At 37.8% G+C, this 19,149-nt stretch overlaps 1 protein-coding gene across 1 annotated transcript; it reads left to right on the top strand.

The window, feature by feature from the left end:
• Positions 1–5,675: 5,675 nt before the first annotated feature.
• LOC129269059 (actin-related protein 2/3 complex subunit 1A-like) lies at positions 5,676–18,882 on the top strand. Its single transcript, XM_064105269.1, has 11 exons — positions 5,676–5,823; positions 6,639–6,720; positions 8,305–8,390; positions 8,847–8,912; positions 9,795–9,903; positions 10,618–10,687; positions 11,278–11,385; positions 12,251–12,354; positions 13,260–13,438; positions 14,883–15,073; positions 16,737–18,882. The coding sequence occupies exons 2-11, from the start codon at positions 6,657–6,659 to the stop codon at positions 16,861–16,863; spliced, it is 1,104 nt and encodes a 367-aa protein (XP_063961339.1). The 5' UTR covers positions 5,676–5,823; positions 6,639–6,656; the 3' UTR covers positions 16,864–18,882.
• Positions 18,883–19,149: the final 267 nt, after the last annotated feature.

Genomic DNA, 19,149 nt, shown 5'->3' with positions numbered 1-19,149 from the left:
GGACTTTAACAAGAACACACCGTGTTGGACATACGTTGTGTCGGAAGATGTCAAGAGTTTTAGAGAAAGGCTAGGAAGGCTTGCACATTAGAGCTCCAAAAGCATCAGTAAGGTAAAGCTCAGAATTGTTATAATGCATTAAAGAGGACCATAAGAGGGTTTGTAGACAAGCCTATAATACATAATTTGTTGACCGGATTGACAATGATCCAGGCTGTAACAATTAGCATGTTGGGAGCCCTCAATATCAATAGCTATGACTACATTGGAATATCATTATTAAAGGAAGGCAAATATTTTTAGTATTAGTATTCACCACTGATCATGATGATGATGACGCTGAAGCCCTGGGACCCAGTCCTGACCAAGATATGGCCAGATAACATATTGTTTAGTCAAGCAGGTGTAGCCAGACTACTGAATAAATTGTTAAAGAAAATAACCTGCATGAAGCTACTATGCCAGTCGGAATCTCTGCTGCACTTCTTAATGAGACTACTCATCAGATCTTACCTGCCATAAGTTTGCTTTTCCTGGCTAGCTCCCTTTATCATGTTTATGCGGTGAAATTTCAAGAAAGTCTAATTAGTTCCCATCCATATAAGAAAGGGTAGTGAACTCTAACAAGCTACACACCAATTCAAATAATGTGCTTTGTTCTTGCCAATCCCATCATCTTGTCAGACCAACGCTTAGGAAGCGAAGAACATATTTCCAGTATTTTTCCTTGAATATAAATCATATTAGGATAGATTTGAATGCTTAGTGATAGCAGCATATTAATTTGAAAAACTGAAATGTCTTCACTGCAGTCAATGTGATAAAAATCAAAATTTCTTGACATTTTCCATATAAGGATACTTATTTGCATAATATGCAAATGAGGCAGATTTGCTAGCTTTTTTAAATAAAGACATTAAACTTATTTATTCATCATGAACTTTTGTTCAAAATTACTTGCTGTGGACATTTAATTTGTAATCTTTGGATTAATTTCTTCATTTTCTATTTTTTTAATGGCTAATTTGCATAATATGCAAATCAATTTTCAGGCATTGGGATGAATTCTTATGCTTAGTGATATAGTAGCATATTAATGTCAACATTAATGAAATGTTTTCAAGCAGTCTATATGAGTAAAATCACAATATCTTGACATTTTTTCCATATAAGGATGCTTATTTGCATGATATGTAAATGAGGTAGAAATTTTTGCACTTTTAATTAAAAACATTGAATTCAGTTATTTATCTAGAATTTCCATTCAAATTGAATTGTTTTGGACATTTCATTTGTAATCTTTGGATTATTTCCCTTCTTTTTCTAATTTTTCATGGCTAATTTGCATAATATGCAAATTTCTTAAATTTCCACTGCTTGGATTTCTTGGGACTTTTAGTATGTTGTTTAGGGGACCTTCCTGGAAAGCATTTCAGTGGAATATCTCGTGTTGCAATTAGTGGTGGGTTACCCCCCTATTCTGGCTATATTGACTGGACTAATTCTCGACTTATGAGAATTTCAAACTTGCCGCTGCTCCAGTGCATCTTTGCTCTGTTTAGCGACCATTAGAAAGCTGCGTTTCCAAAGTTTGAGTACTGGGGGGTGGGCAAGGGGGGGGGGCGATCGCCCCACTAATGAAAATATTGGGGTGGCAAGCCTTATCGTTTTGCCCCCCCCCCAATAATTCCGAAAAAGCAAAATAAAATTGTAATGTTACATAGAAATCAGCAAATTAACCAAACACAATATAAAATTTAGTTTTTACATCTATACAGTATAAAATCATGATTTCTCCGCGCGCTCTGCGCGGGAATAAATGATTCCATCTATCATTGCAACTTCTGTTAAGTTAGGCACTAAATTTACGCAGGAATCTCATCCATATAGGCATATAATTATTTTCTGCCAATGAATAAACAAGAAAATGGCAAACCCCCTTTTCCATAGGTGGATCCAGGTGAGTTATGTTTATCTCTAACAAACCCCTTTTCCATAACATTTTATCAAAAATTTTGGCTCGAGATTTGCGCTCGCATTGATTGTTAAAAATATTTTAACCCATATTCATAGTTATAAAATGTCCAGTTTTCAGGCCTTAATATAAAAAAAATTTCGCACTCTCATAAGGCTTATTAGATTAATAAATAATATAATAATATCCACGAATTCCTAATAATGATACAGTCCCCTTTTTCGAGTCAGATTGGAATATCGACAAGTTTCATCTCGAGCTTATATAGGAAGAGGAATAGGAAGATAGTCATCATTTTCATATATAATGACATTATGTCTTTGAAATATCCTGGTCCTATATCAAAATAACACTCAGCTCGCGCCTCGCGCTCTCACCATTTATTCATTGTGATCCATATCCACTTCACAATTTCCCTGCAGTGCTTAAAATGGTGCATAAATTGACCCTTCTTCAGATCGGAATATGATTTTATTCATCTCGCGCTCGCATTATTGACTTTAATAATAAAAGAAATGTATTTAGAATGCACAGAATTCAGGTCGCATTATTAATGTAGGAAGATACCGAATCCCCCATCCTTTTCATGATTTCCAAAACAGATTGTTTCATTTTTAGGTCTAACTTTCTCCCGCTCGCGCTTCGTGCTCGCATCAGTTATTTAGTTATTGAGGCTATAACTATCTTGTTCATGATTACAAAAAGTGCCTAGAATTTCCAGTTTTTAGGTCGGAATGACAAATATTTTCTGCTCGCGCTCGCATATTATTTTGATTGCTGAATAGTTATGTTTTGTCTTCATGGGTAACTGCAAACAGTCCTTAAAAGGAGCTGCGGAAGCGGGGGGGGGGGGGAGGGCTTCAGCAGTGACGGACCGTGACCAGGAGGAGACAAAGCATTGGAGGGGCACAGCATTGTTCACAAACAATACAGTGCCCCTCCAATGCTTTGTTTCCTCCGGGTCACGGTCCGCCACTGGGCTTCAGCCCCCCAATTTTTTTTTCTCCAAAACCGTGTACAAAAACGTAAAAATGACCATATGATTGTGATTGTTTTGCATGGTCAGCCCCCCGCCCCACTGTTTGCTTAACCCCCACCGTTCTGCGGCCCCTGCTTAACATGTCCCTTTTCAGGCCAGAGCGTATTTTAAACAAAATTAATCATGCTCACGCTTGGCGCTCACCGAATTATTAATTTTAGTTACATACGCATCTTGTTCTGAAAAGGTCACATTTGAACTCTGACGGCTGAATTACACATTCATAACGACTGTCCTTTTGTAATATTGGAATAAGATGATGCTTGATTCATATACTACTGTGTTTCGGGATCAATTTCAGGAGTCATGGGGTAAAAATGTAGGCTTACAATTAATTCATATTTCAGAACATTTTTGTATCTAAATCTGAATGGATACGCCTCAAAACTGTGAAAGTAAATAAAAATAAACAAATCGTACGGATTTTTTCAATTTCTATATGACTTTTTTATCTGAGAAAAGTATATTCGGCCCCAGGGGCGGCGGAACCGGGGGAGGGGGCAGCAAATGCCCCCCCCCCAACAGTGGCGTTACAGGCGGGGGGGGGCAAGCTGCCCCCTGGCGGATTTCACCGGGAAAATAAAAGAAAAACGGGAAAAAGAAAAAAAGGAGGGAGAAAGAAAGGGAAAGGGGAAGGAAAGGGGAAAAAGAAAGGAGGAAAAGGAAAGGGAAAAGTGAAAAGAAAACGAAGAATTTTTTTTTATGGAAAAGGAAGGAAAGCGGGAAAATGTACGAAAGAACATTTCAGAAGGAACAAATCATTCCGAAATAGACCTATGTAATGCAATAGCACGGTGGGAAATAAATTAAAAGATGACAAAATGGCAAACAATAGCGGGAAACGAAGGTATATGTAATTGATCAAAAGCTAAATTGGAAAAGAGAAAAGGGACAAGAAAAAAAATTAGAACACGACCGGGCTGCTGATGATTGAAATTAAAGAGCGGGAAGAAAAATGGACTGCATACAACATTGTGCTATAAGCTAAAATTTATGCAAATAAGCTACCGGGGCTTTGCCCCAGACCCCACGCAGTAGGGGCTCTTCATTATAACCTTCAAGTGCCTCTATAACGCCCCCGTTCAATCACTGGCATACAGGTGCGCGGGGGGGGGGGGGGGGTCTTGGTTCCACACCCAAGAGGAAATAAAAGAAATTATAGGACTAACGTATAATGAAATGAATGGAAACAATGAAATGTGTTATTTGCTGAAAATAATGGAAAAAATCTATTACATAATTATAATTTAATTTCAATAGGCATTTTTTTCCAGCTCGCTTTGCACGCTGGCGACTTTTTACAAATTTTTCCCACATTGCTATGTTTTGCCCTCTCAAAATATTTATGTTGTGTAAAAGCTATATTCTGTATATGCCCGCGATTTGAATAAAATAGCAGCAATCTGCGAGGTTTAAATGGCTTTGATATCAAGAAGTTCCGGGGGCTCATCCCCGGACCCCAACCGCACAGCGGCTGCGTATGGAAGGGTTGGGTTTTGGGCCATGGCTCCAAAAAGTTCTACAAACAAGAACAAAAAGAAAGGAGGAAAGAAAAGCAAAGGAAAAGTGTAGGATATAATTTTATTTACTGAATATAATGTCAAAAAATAGCTCAAATTAAGTTAGATTCTCATATAAATAGGTGATTTTTTTTCGCTCGCTTCGCTCGCTCGGGACTTATATAAAGCAGCTTTTTGGCACATGTGCTTTACTGCGCTCCCCGTTTTTTTTTTTTACTCTCCACGCTGCCGCAAAGAATCCTGTTCACAGTGGCGTACAGACCACAAAAAAGGAATCTTAAGAGAGAAGAGTGAAATATGTTATTATCTGGATATCATGTCAAAATCTATCAAAAATTTGATTTTTGTATTAAAAAGGTCAAAAATTTTGCTCGCTCGTTTCGCTCGCAACTTTTTTTAAAGATAAATTTTGCCCGATACGCAATATCTGGCCTTCTCAAAATAGTCGCCTCATTACACCATTACGCCTGTTCATGCCATGATATGACCGGGAAATTTTTGGCTCTTGCCCCCCCTGGCCACCGACCCCTGTTACGCCGCTGCCCCCAATTCCTCATAGGAAAAAAAATGCCCTTTTTTCAAAAAAAAAATATATAACATATTTTCAGCTCGCGCTTCTTGCTCGCATTATTCGATTGGTGTGATGATGTAGGCCCTATTCTATTCATGAGTCACTAAATGCAGGTTCCTTTCCTGGTCAGTATATTGAAATTTCAGCTCGTGCTTCGCGCTCCCATTTAGTAAAAAAGCGAGTTTTACAATTTTAGATTTGGAAATTTTCCAAACCGCTTGCTCATGGAAAAAAATAAAACCTAAATAAATGGGCCTATCTATTAATCAATCAGAAATCACTTTAAAAAAGAAAACTTTGCTCAACTTATGACTGCAATTCTATTTCTGTTTCACTTAACTTCTTCACACAGATGATATTTTCATCCGTTTTTGCACAAATATGCCCTTTTTGGCATATAAGTGGGCAAGAGTTCAATATGCAGCCCCAAACGAAAATACTTTCCGCCGCCCTTATTAAGCCCTTAAACTTACACAACTTACATAGGGGGGACCAGGGGGGCTTCCTTTCGTACATTTTATTAAAGACACAGTACTACTAGTAATGCCCTTTTCCGGGTTGCTTTTATTTGATTGCTCGATGCGCTAATTGGTCGCCATCTATGCGCCGATCAATCATCTAACCCGGAAATTCAGCAAGTTCGTGTAGACTGACCAGAGTCCACGAATTTGGATTAGAATTCTCCCTTAAATTGCAGGGCATCATTTTCCAAAACTACGTGAGTATGATTTACATATTTAAATATATATTCGTTGTGTTCATACTTTCAAATGAAAATGAAGGAGACTTTCGGAGTAGACATGTTTGAGTGTCTTCGTATTTGTTTTAGAAATATCATTCTTCCGGGTGCTGTGTGTATGTGAACGAAGGGATTTTTCCCCCAGTGTATTTTAAAAGTCTGTATCAAGGAATCGTGATACTGCCGATTGATTTGTGTGCGTAAGAATTACTAACGATGTCGTATGGGTGTAGGCCTAGACTGAAATTGACATTTTCAAATCCTTTCTTGTTGTATTGGGCCAGCCGAGAAGATTCGCCGGCAATCCGCTCGAAGATGTCGTTGACGAAGCTGTTCATGATCGTCATGGCCCGGCTAGAAATTCTGGGCGTTGTGGCGTGCGCCTGTAATCCAAGCTATGCGGGGAAGTTACAAATTGATGCAGAGGTTCGAGCCCTGGTCACGTCTTTCGGATGGTAACGTTAAAGGTCGGTCCCAGACGTAATTAATCATATCTGATTGATACACGTCTGACAAAACTCAAATACACACTTTGATTGAAGATGAGACGTTGACTAATCTGACTTGACATCAATTCTATTTCAGTGATTGATACCATGGCAATACACTGATCAGGCCAGAGCCAGTAGCTGTGACTTTGAAGTTAGACTTGAGCTCAATCATTCGCATTTTCAAGACTGACAGACTAGTTATTGTGGTCTGTAACTGTGTGTGTGTTAATTAAAATGCAATATATTCAAAACTTATTTTGTAATCATAATGAAGACAAATACCCTTGAATATTTTTTTTTCAGAAAATTTACTGAATTAAGATGGAAAAGCACAGCTTTGGCGTTGAACCCATAACCTGCCATGCCTGGAACAAGGATCGATCACGTAAGATACCTTGCTGTCCTTGTATTTGTATAGCATTCCATAATTTCGTCTATCCAGGTTTTCTTTAGCACAGAAGTTTATGTTCAGCAGAGGCGCTGGTCAGAAAATTGGGATCGTTCCAGTTTACAGGGACCGTCGCAGTTTTCAAAGATTCCTCCACACAAAAAATTTAGAAAAATTCATTCACCTGCCAAGTCTGACACCAGTCAAGTGCGCTAGTCAATGTAAACATCACGTTTCATAACAAGATTATTGGAAGAAGGCAAGTCGGGAAAATAGATGGCAAAATGGGGGGAATTGAGGTCACTGAATCCATTTTTAGCACTCTCAAAGTCTCAATCCCTGAAATTGCCGTCAATGTCCCGCAGGGGAAAGTGAACAAAAAATTGTCCCCAATAAACAAGGATAGTCTCAATTTATCAACACATGAGTTGTCTTGGTTTTTGAGGATATCCTTTTTTTCTGGGACAATCTCAATTTTTGGACCAGCGCCTAGACTGATATTAATTGATTATATTCAATGTGTTCAGGAATCAAACCTTTTGCTCATATTCGTTTTCTATGTTATTAAGAATTAATCCTGAAAAATTATGGAGATATATATATGTAGAGAGAGAGAGAGAGATCAAGAGAGAAAGTCTGAAATTAGTTCGGAGAAGACATTGAAAGAAATTAATTTTCTAAACACAAAATATGTCACCATATGCAGCTGAAAATAAAAACTAGTATTCAATAAGGTATCTTCACAGAGTTGTAGAAATCATTTCTCATATGATATGTTATTTTCTCACTGTGAAAACAGACCCAAATTGATTCTGTAAGGTTCAATGCTTTTTACATTACTGAGCGAAAAACATGCCGCTAACTATTCAATATTTTGGTTGAGAGTACGTGGATGTAACGTGATAAGTTAAAGGTGAAGTGTTTTCAAAATTGAAATAAAATACAAAATGACTAGTTTGACTAAATGTACTGCCTTTACAAGGAAATACATGAAGTGAATCTGACTTCAATCCATAAATCTGCATTTTCTGTCTTTACAATCCAATGATTTGAAGTTTTTGAATTTTCTACTTCTTTAATTTCAATATCTATATTTACAAATGCATATAGAGACTCTGCCCTGTACCAATGTACCTTCAACTTCTTGCTTATTTTCCAGCATAGCCTACAGGATTTTTAGTTGTAAAACTCTAAATCCCTTTTCTCATAAGGAAGTCATGTACAAACAAGGAAACGTTTTTTAGGTGATTTACAGTTGTTTCTGCTCGCAAACAGTAAAGTATGATTTTGGTGTGTTTTTCTAAATTCAAAGAAAAATAGGATTTAAGGCTTGATAATAGAGTAAAAAAATAAAAAAAAGAGAATTTTTTTCAATTAAGGTAGGCAGCTCTGGCACTGAATTACATGCACGTTTGTGTTCACTCGCATCTAGTCTTCACTCTAGACCTGATATTATTGATATTGGTTAAAGTGTCAAATATGAGTCTGTTATTGCAGACTAAGGCTGAGCAACCACATCCATGTAGTCAAACTACAGAAAGGAATTTTCTTTTGACACTCTTTCCATTCTTTTGCACACAGAGGTTGCTGTTTCTGCCAACAGTCAAATGGTAGACATTTACCAGAAGAAAGGCAATACATGGGTCAAACAATCCACTCTGGGTGAAGTGAGTATCTTCTTCCCACTCTCTCTCTCACTCTCTTAGCCATTTAAAGGGGAAAATCCATCCCATCAAAAAAGTTGATTTGAATTAAAAGAGAAAAATCAAACAAGCTTTCAATGTATTTTTACCAAAATCAGATATCAAATAAGAAGGTAATAACATTTTCAATTTTTGCTTAATGTCACAAACAGTTATATGCATATTCTTATTGGTATTTTTAATGTGAAACTGAGTTTGATATTTGCAAAAATTGAAATATTGTATAAAGAAAGATAAAAGAAATTGTGAGTGACGTCATGGAGACTATTTCATATGTCTATTTTATAATGAATAATTTTATGATTAATATCCTGTCATATCAAATGTTAGATGGTGCTATATTTTGTTAGATCTATATGAAAAATAGGCTAATGGAGTTTAAATGAACATTCACTTTTGACTTTCACTTCCTCAATACAGCACACACAGAGAGTGACAAGTATCGACTGGGCCCCAAACAGTAACAAGATCGTAACATGTGGATCTGTAAGTATATTTTGGACACAGATTAGTAAACTGGGCTCAAATACATTACATATTATATATCATATATATTAAGCGGAACTTTTTTTTTAATTTTTAAAGATATTTTGTGGTTGCTCGACAGTTGCTCCGTGCTTTATTTTGTCTAAGATATACTGTAGGGTTAGTGTTGCAATAGGGTTTTATATTATATTTAGGATAGGGTATAGTATTAAATCTAGGGTTGAAGTTAGTTATTCCTTTTGTGTGTGGAATTTATAGCGGAGCAAATATCGCCAGAGCAAATGACATGGAACCATTTTTGTACATGTACACTGTATATCACCAAAGAATGCAGAATCTTTCCTTTAGAATATGGAAGAAAATGGAATATGCATTTTAGAAAATGGAAAAGTGTTGACTCTAGAGTAGTTGAATATTTGGCTGAAGAACATTAATGTTGTAGCATAAAATGAGTTCATTTGTCTTCTGTCCAGGATAGTACTCTAGTGTAGTTAAATATTTGGCTGAAGAATATTAGTGTTGAAGCATGAAATGAGTTCATTTGTCTTCTGTCCAGGATCTTACTCTAGTGTAGTTTGAATATTTTGCTGAAGAACATTAATGTTGCAGCATGAAATGAGTTCATTCGTCTTCTGTCCAGGGGCCCATTTCGTAAAGAGTTACAACTGTTGTAACTTTGCTATTATGGCAACTACCATGGTAACCTTGATTTTGATTGACTGCTAAGCCCTGTTGCCATGGTAGTTGCCATAATGGCAAAGTCACAACAGTTGTATGTCCTTTATGAAACAGGCCCCAGATTCATACTCTAGTGTAGGTAAATATTTAGCTGAAGAACATTAATGTTGCAGCATAAAATGAGTTCATTCGTATCTTGTCCAGGATCGTAACGCCTATGTGTGGAGTCTGAACGGAAATAATGAATGGAAGCCATCTCTTGTCATCCTTCGTATCAACCGTGCTGCCACCTGCGTACGCTGGTCACCAAAAGGTATGGTTGTCATGGCAACAACTACATGCCTTAAAGTATTACATGTTACATGAAGCTTGGATTATTTGTTTGGATTTTCACATTTTTCACAGAAGTTGAACTTTTTGTCCCAAATTCACGAATGAAGTTTCAATTGTACCATGGTAAAAAACCATGGACCTGTGCATTTTTTAAAAAACATAATTAAGCTTAAAAAAAAACCTAGTACACTAAAAAAAGTCCAATTATAAATGCACGCTTTTGGCAAAGGGTGCTAAATTCATGCTTCAATGAAGTGTGATAATATAAGAAATCTGCATAGTCCATGGTACAATAGAAACTACCTTTGTGAAATTGGACCGTCGGATCATGTAAAATATGAAGAAAGAAAAATCATAGTAAATTGTTGCATGTTGTGCAATGAACTTGCTTTATATTTTGTTCATTAGACAGAGTTGATGGATTACATGTTGTTTGAATTTCAGGGATCTGTGATATTCAGTGGTAGTGTCTTGCAAACATAGGTTAAACCTTTTATGTCATATCATGAATATCATAATATGAAAATATCTAATTGAAAAAAATTGCAAATAAACTTGTTGATTGCCAGCAAAGCCGAAACTTGTATCATATCTTGTATCTCATTTTCTTCTTGCTTTTTTTTTTAAATTTAATTTTTATGATGATTGAAACATTTTAATGAATATAATCATTTTTTTAATCATTTCTCTGCAGAGGACAAGTTTGCTGTAGGCAGTGGGGCTAGATTGGTCTCTATCTGCTATTTTGAGCAAGAAAATGACTGGTGAGTAATATACATAATGAATACATATAAAACAGAGACACTAATACATACACAAAGATACCCCACCCCCTGACTGCTTGTGGCTTTGAAACATGCCCTGTTCGCCCGCTCGAGTGCCCTCATCATTGCAGTGAACACGGCATTCCAATGCACATGAAGCAGGTTGCTGCACGTAGTGAAACCATGTAACCATACTGTGGGTACTCAATCGTGCTATCAGTACTAGAAGCTAAATACAACATCATTATGGATCAGAAATCAAAACAAATTACAGGGGGGGGGGGGGCACGTCCATTGACGAGGGGATACCAGGCACGACCAAAGAAATGCGTGAAAGGATCTCTTTTTTCAAGAGTAGACTGCACATTCAGACCCTTACCTCGAGTGAAGGGTTTGCCCAGCAGACTAGTGTGCGGTGGCCTTTAGAAACATCTTTTGGCCTTCCATAAATTTAGTAGAGTTAGACCATGGTCTAAATTAAAGTGGGCTTCAGAATAGGGGCCTCTATGTTATATTCCATAATGAAAATGAATTTCTGTTGTTGTTGTGTATATATTGATTGTGTGTTTCTAATCGTCTATGTTAAATAGGTGGGTCAGCAAGCACATCAAGAAGCCGATCCGTTCAACCGTCACCACCGTTGACTGGCATCCTAACAATATTCTCCTTGCATGCGGATCAACTGACTTCAAAGTCAGGTTAGTTTGTATCAGGGAAAAAATTGCATGGGGGCTCGGGCGATTTCCCCTTCCCCTTCTCATTCTCCTCCCCCTTCTCATCCCCTCCCCTTCTACGCCTATATTGTTATTAATTTCTCTTCTTTCTCCTCTCTTCCCTTTCCACCTTCTCCCACTCCTTATTACCCCCCCCCCCCCGTTCTCATTCACTTCCCGTTCTCATTCCTGTTATTTCCTTCCCCCTTCTTATTCCCTTCCCCTTCTCATGCTCCTCCCCCTTCTTATTCCCTTCCCCTTCTCATGTCCCTCCCCCTACTTATTCCCTTTCCCTTCTCATTCCCCTCCCCCTTCTCGTCGCCTCCCCTCTCTCTTCTCCTTATCATTCCCCACCCCCTTCTTATTCCCCTGCCCCTTCTCATTCCCCTTTCTCTTCTCACCCCCTCCCCTTTTCATTCCAAACCCCTCCTCATCCCACTTCCCCTTCTCATTCCCCTCCCCTTCTCATTCTCCTCCCCTTCTCATTCCCCTCCCCTTCTCATTCTCCTCCCCTTCTCATTCCCCTCTCCTTCTCATTCCCCTCTCCTTCTCATTCCCCTCTCCTTCTCATTCCCCTCTCCTTCTCATTCCCCTCTCCTTCTCATTCCCCTCTCCTTCTCATTCCCCTCTCCTTCTCATTCCCCTCTCCTTTTCATTCCCCTCTCCTTTTCATTCCCCACCCCTTATTCCCCCCTTCTCATTCCCCTCTCCTCATTCCCCTCCCCTTCTCATTCCCCTTTCCTTATTCCCCTCCCCCTTCTTATTCCCCTCCTACCTCTCATTCCACTCTTTCTGTTTTTCTGTTTCTTACACATCCTATCATTTTCGTTCTTCATTCCATTTATTACAGAGTGTTCTCTGCCTATGTGAAGGAGATCGAAGACAAACCCAATCCTACTTCTTGGGGGAAAAAGCTCCCGTTTGGCGCCTGCCTCAAAGAGTTTAGTTTCAGGGGTGAGTGGTTAATCTCTGTGCTTGTCTGCAATTTTCCTAGTTGCAATGCACTTTTGAAACAGACATGCCAGTGTTACAAGGATATGCTTTATTGTAATGATAAGTTGATGAGTGGAGAGGCTAGTAAGGCTACCAAGGCAAATTGTCGTTCTGTAGTTGGTGGTATGTTTGCAACAAATGCAATGTTGTACGAGTGACTGGAAGTGTTCTAGAGGTTGCTCATGGCATCAGATATATAGAGTACCGAAGCGATGATGTTTCCAAAAACTGGTTTTGCATTCAGAATTTTTTTTTCAATATCTATGTTGGAGAACATCCACAACCAAATTTGGTTGGAATCGGACTTTGAGGGGCCAAGATGTGGCTGCTTTGCCAAATAAAATTCAGTGTTAATTGGTTCCAAACATTTATGACCAAGGCTAATTTACCCTGATTTCATTGAGGCCTATTAGGTATTCATTTGGTCATGACTTTGGGTAGCATGAATTGATTTATATCCAGATTGGTGTGTGGAGGTTTTTCTGTTATGCTCCCTTGAAATATGGTCATGAAAATGCGGAAATGCACAAAAAGAAAATAAAGGATGTCACATGCCCTGGTAACACGTTGATTCTCAATACACTATAGCATGGGGTAGTTTGCTTTGTTTTACTGTATATATGCTAGGTACCAAAGCCAAGTCGGCTTCATGTCACAGCTAATGAGGTCTTGAATTGAATTTGCGTTTTATTCCAACAGGGAGGCTCAAAATAGACTATAATTTAAATTTCAGTATGCATATCACTGTTCCGAACTCCATTTCTTTGAAAATCGGATCTTGTAGTGTTCGCTGGGCTTTGCTCCTGCCCCCTTCCTCTGTTCCTAACAAAGAATTCTTCATCCTTGATTTTCCTTGTCTATCCAAGGTGGTTGGATCCACAGCGTGTCCTTTGATAGCAGTGGAACACGCCTTGCCTGGGTTGGTCATGACAGTACTCTCAACGTAGGCTGCGGTGGCGAGGATGCCAATGCTGTGAATTTCTTTTTGAACTCCCTGCCTTGCCTGACATTGCAGTGGGTAGGACCAAGCACCATCGTAGCTGGGGTAAGACATGCTATCATTTCATTTATATTAATTGATTGACAAGCAGTTGGGCTACTTTCCGAGAAGTGTGATATATCCATGGGTTAAACCCAATTGATCTGCGATAATTGTTTGATTGATACCACACATGGTCTAATACCCACTTAAGGCTACCGCACACCTTACGACCCGACTGGTCTATGACTGGTCTGTGACTGAGTGAGTGGAGATGAATCGCAAGGTAGTCATAAGCCTCAACACCGCACACCTTGCGATCCGACTACCAAGCGGTCTGCGACTTACGCATGCGCTTTTTGCCATAGCAACTAAGAACATGGCGCTTACTACTGCGTATGAGTGTTGTATATCATATACGCGTCATGCAACTCTGCTGTCTGATTGGCTAGAAGTTGGATTGAGCTTGCGATTCAGTCATAAGGATTCGACATGTCAAATCCTTACGATTTTCCTTGCGACTTTTCTCTGACCGGTCTGCGACTCTCAAGCTGACAAGAGCTGTGACGTCACATCTCACCTCACTCAGTCGCAAGCCAGTCGTAGACCAATCAGGTCGTAAGATGTGCGGTGGCCTTTAGTCTTAAGTCTAATGAATTTTTAGGTGACTTTTGAATGTAGACCATGGGGAGGCTTCCCTAATAGAAGATGGGATTGCATGATAAATTTTTAGGGCAGCATTACAAAATGACCTTTCCCCCATAGTTTCAATGTATCATACTAATATTGCACTACTTTGAGTGCATCGGGTCAATCGCGCATGCGATAACTTTTTATTAGTAATTGTCTATAGCCATGGAATGCAGGGGAGTGGCTTTGGACAATTCTGAAGTTATCAAGTGAGCTGTTTTGAACCGATGTATGAGCAAACGCCACACATTATTGCTTTATAAAATAAGATTTGGGGATCCTTGTTTCATATATCAAATAGAATCTACATGTGTGAACAATAGTCTAGATCTAAGTGTACATTAGATCTACAAACCTAATCTAGTTTTGGTAGTCCACTATTACTAACAAAAACACTGGTAACTTGATTAAAAAAAGAAAAATCAAGGCAAATTAGTTCACATTGCATCAACAAAACTTTGTGGCAGTCGCCATTCTTCTGAAATAAATATACAATACGGTATATTGATAAGAATGCCAAAGAAGACATAAGATTGGAAAACACACCTTTGAAGAGGTATAATTTGCCACTGCCTTGCACGTATACCTCCCTGAATATCCATGGGTAAGAAGCACGCATATATGTGCAAATCAACTTTCTGAATAAATGTTTGTATGGAAAAAAAATGCATGCCTGCTGGGACAAGTATGCACGCAGTCCACGTAACAGTAGAAATGACGCATATCACATGATTGGTTCTCAGCACAGCATTAGATCAGGATCCCTATATCCATTTTATAAAATGAATATCCCTTCCGTCCATCCTTGTTTGTCAACCAGGGTCACGACTGCGAGCTGATGCGCTTCAGGGTTGATGACAAGAACAAGATCACCTTTGAGGGTAAGGTGGGCATCGTCAAGAAGAAAGCCGCAGGTGCAGTCAGTGCCATGGCAAAGTTTAAGAACATGGACAAGAAAGCCACCACCGAAGACGACTCCAAGAAGGCATCCGTTCACCAGAACTCGATCAAGTAAGTGTTATAGCAGTGTAGGGAAGGCATGCATGCGGGCGACAAGCCATTTCCATTCCATGGCATTTTTTCTGGCGACAATTTCTCTGATGGAAAATCTGCATTTTCAGCCAAAAATAAAACCTAACCTCCAAAACTAAATAAACCCTAATCCTAATCTTTACATTATTCTGAACAAAGAACTGTATAACAATCCTAACTCTAACCCTATGCTTTCTGAGATATTAAGAACGGAGCAAATGTCACAGGACCATATGTCGTGCCACTGCGATTTCACCCTGATAACAGACTTGATTGCCCCTAAAATTCACGAAATGGCATGCTTTGGGGCAACAATATTTCTAGCGTCACTCTAAGTTCTGCCATAAATGATATTAAAAACATTTTGAAAATGATTATTCTACAGAGGGCCTTATGATGATACTTGTATTTTCTGCATGATTTGTTGAGCAAAAAATGCCCCAAAATTGAATGAAGTGGCCACAAAATTTAGCAATCACTCCAATGTGGAAATAATAAATATAAAAGCTCATAGAATATAAAAGTAATTTGCTGTCATGGTGTTCTGTGATAGTAAGTCCACTCTCACGTTTAATAACGTGAGAGTTTAATAATTTATCAATACTTATTCAATACATCTCAAGGTGTATAAAGGCAATTATATTTAACAAACTTTTCTCTTGAAGTATCATAAATTAACTTCCAACTAAAATCTTTATGATTATTACTTTGGGGAGGACAAAATGTTTGCATGAGTAACAAGAGAAAAGAGAGGAAGAATTGTTTTTTGTTGTTGATCATTTCAGGTCTGAAATTCACTTATTAATCCGATTGATTTATACAAATGAAATGACCAGTACAAGGGGGGACATTAACTCTTTCCTGTGGTACAATAAGTTTTGATTTAAATTGAAGATAAAGTCATTGAATTCTTATTTAAAAAAAAGTTTCACAATTCAAGAGATTTAAATAATGAGAATTTCGCTTCAAGAGGATATGGATGATGCACAAGTTTTTGTTTGTCTTCCAACATGACTGCCTTTGTGTAAACCCTCTGTGATTGACATGATTAAACAACAACCATGACAGGTTGAAAAAAAGTCTGATATTTTTGGTATTGGGGAAAATGATTTTGGGTTTGTGGCACACTTGAAAATATCTAGCGTCAGATCAAGTTAATTTATCTGTCTTAAGTCATTTGTAGGAATGATTTTTCTGGGTCCCCCCTCCCCCAAAGCTACCCAATTTATTCATTTTTTCTTTCTTTTCCCACCCACCTCTTGGAACATTAAGTTTCCTGTGCATTTTTAAAATTTTTATTCCATAATCTTCAGGATATTTTTTTGTCAGCTAAAGAAAAACCCATAATGATTTGATAACTTCTGTGATCAAAATTTTGCTTGCTCCTCGACGTTATACTGATTTTCGTTAGTTATGGTTGTATGGAATGTATATTTGTATGTTCCTTGTTTAATAATGTGTTTGGTTGTTGTTATTATTCAGTTGCGTATGTGCTTATGTTGTAATTATTGCAACCATGAGCAGTTGTTGTCCTTGGACCTTTGTATCATGTATCTATGTTTATAGATCAAATAATGTAATAAAATACTTAATACTAAATAAATAAAGATATTTTTTATTTTTTCCCTCCTTCCTATACCAGTCAACTGAACATCCACACTGGTGCCAAGGAGGCTGTGACCAAGCTTTCTTCCGTCGGCATGGATGGTCAGATGGTCATCTGGGATCAGTCATCTCTGGAAGCCAGCGTTGGGGGCATGAAGATTTAAAACCCTTGACCCCCTCCTGACCCCCCCCTTCTGAAAAAAATAGTAATGTCAGAGTCATATATCTAAGAGGAATCAGGCTCAACTGTACATCATGTAGTCAAATGAACATGCAGGTTTTTGATAGAGGTTTAATTAAATGATATATAACTTGTGTTTAATATGCACCCCCAAATGGCTTCAATCAACAATTGAAGTACAGTGTAATACTTTTCCAGTGCGTTCCAAAAGTATCATGTATTTGTAATAAACAGATCTTTCTTTATGCTATACAGATAATGCTGTAACTGTCACATAGCTGTTACATATGTTTATGGATATAGATCTACAATTGTGATCGTAATTCAAGACACACACATGTAACGCATATGTGTAGGTATTCATATGGATGATGATTTCATCAGTTCTGTTTATTTTTAATACCAGTAATGAAATTGACAAATTTGCTTTTGGCCCATTTGTAATCAATACTATTCAAATTGATGCACATTAGTTATGTAATCAGAGATTATCCTATTGTGCTAGGTGAATTGGAAATTCATTCCAATAATATTGAGTATCATTCCAAGAGTCGAGAATGTCAGAACTTTATCAAAAGAAATTTTAGTTTAGTTGTTGATTTGAAACCATTTTTGTCTTTCTAGCATTGCGACAGCATTCCATTTTTCTTTTTTAACCAACAGTTTGTAACAAATGAATGATTAACTGAACACTTATGATAAGTGCTTCATAAGCTCATATGTATAAGTAATTTGAAGATATGCATAATATATGTATGGTGATATAATGCTATTATTAGGAAATGTACCACATCCATTTCGGGAACAATTGATATGAAATGGAAATGAGTATACCAGTATAATTAAGAATCACTTTTATCAAGTATAATCTTATTTCAAGATATCATGACCAAGCGTTTTTGTCTCACCTGCATAGCAGAGTGAGACTATAGGCGCCGCTTTTCCGACGGCGACGGCGACGGCGACGGCGGCGTCAACACCAAATCTTAACCTGAGGTTAAGTTTTTGAAATGACAGCATAACTTAGAAAGTATATGGACCTAGTTCATGAAACTTGGCCATAAGGTTAATCAAGTATTACTGAACATCCTGCCTGAGTTTCATGTCACATGACCAAGGTCAAAGGTCATTTAGGGTCAATGAACTTAGACCATGTTGGGGGAATCAACATCAAAATCTTAACCTAAGGTTAAGTTTTTGAAATGTCATCATAACTTAGAAAATATATGGACCTAGTTCATGAAACTTATACATAAGGTTAATCAAGTATCACTGAACATCCTGCATGAGTTTCACGTCACATGACCAAGGTCAAAGGTCATTTAGGGTCAATGAACTTTGGCCGAATTGGGGGTATCTGTTGAATTACCATCATAACTTTGAAAGTTTATGGATCTGATTCATGAAACTTGGACATAATAGTAATCAAGTATTACTGAACATCCTGTGCAAGTTTCAGGTCACATGATCAAGGTCAAAGGTCATTTAGGGTCAATGAACTTTGGCCAAATTGGGGTATTTGTAGAATTACAGCCATAAATTTGAAAGTGTGTTGGTCTAGTTCATAAAACTTGGACATTATAGTAATCAAGTATCACTGAACATCCTGTGCGAGTTTCAGGTCACATGATCAAGGTCAAAGGTCATGTAAGGTCAAAGAACTTTGGCCACGTTGGGGGTATTTGTTGAATTGCCATCATATCTCTATAAGTGTATTGGTCTAGTTCATAAAATTTGGAAATAAGAGTAACCAAGTATCACTGAACATCTTGTGCGAGTTATAGTAGTTTTCAAAATCTGCACTGCTGCTATATTGAATCGCGTGATGCAGGTGAGACGGCCAGAGGCATTCCACTTGTTGGATTTTGAGATCAATTTTATTTTACCAGATTTATTTTGTTTCGATGTTCAAAATATTTGAACAGATGGTGTATGGATCTTACAACCAAGGAAAATTTGTATGAAATATGACTGAAAATACAATAAAAATAGCAAAATAATATTTCTTATGCTTCTTTGTTTTGTATGTGACTCTCTGTAATTTTTCTTTTTAACATTAACCACCAATTCTATTAAACACAAGGGCCCGTATAATCTGAACTTGGGTTTAAATTAAACCCTGGTTTAAAGTTGTGGTTGAACTATGGAGAGCCAATTGGAGCACAAATCCCTAACAGTACACATTCAATTTATGAACTCATATGACATCCAAATTGTTCATGATTGTTTGGGAATGATAACTGAAGTATTTTTCTTCATTATGAGGGCA

The sequence above is a fragment of the Lytechinus pictus genome, chromosome 10, assembly GCF_037042905.1.
Source record: "Lytechinus pictus isolate F3 Inbred chromosome 10, Lp3.0, whole genome shotgun sequence".
Classification (NCBI taxonomy): domain Eukaryota; kingdom Metazoa; phylum Echinodermata; class Echinoidea; order Temnopleuroida; family Toxopneustidae; genus Lytechinus; species Lytechinus pictus.
Note: the sequence above shows the minus strand (reverse complement) of the source record. Positions and strands in the feature narration are given on the sequence as shown.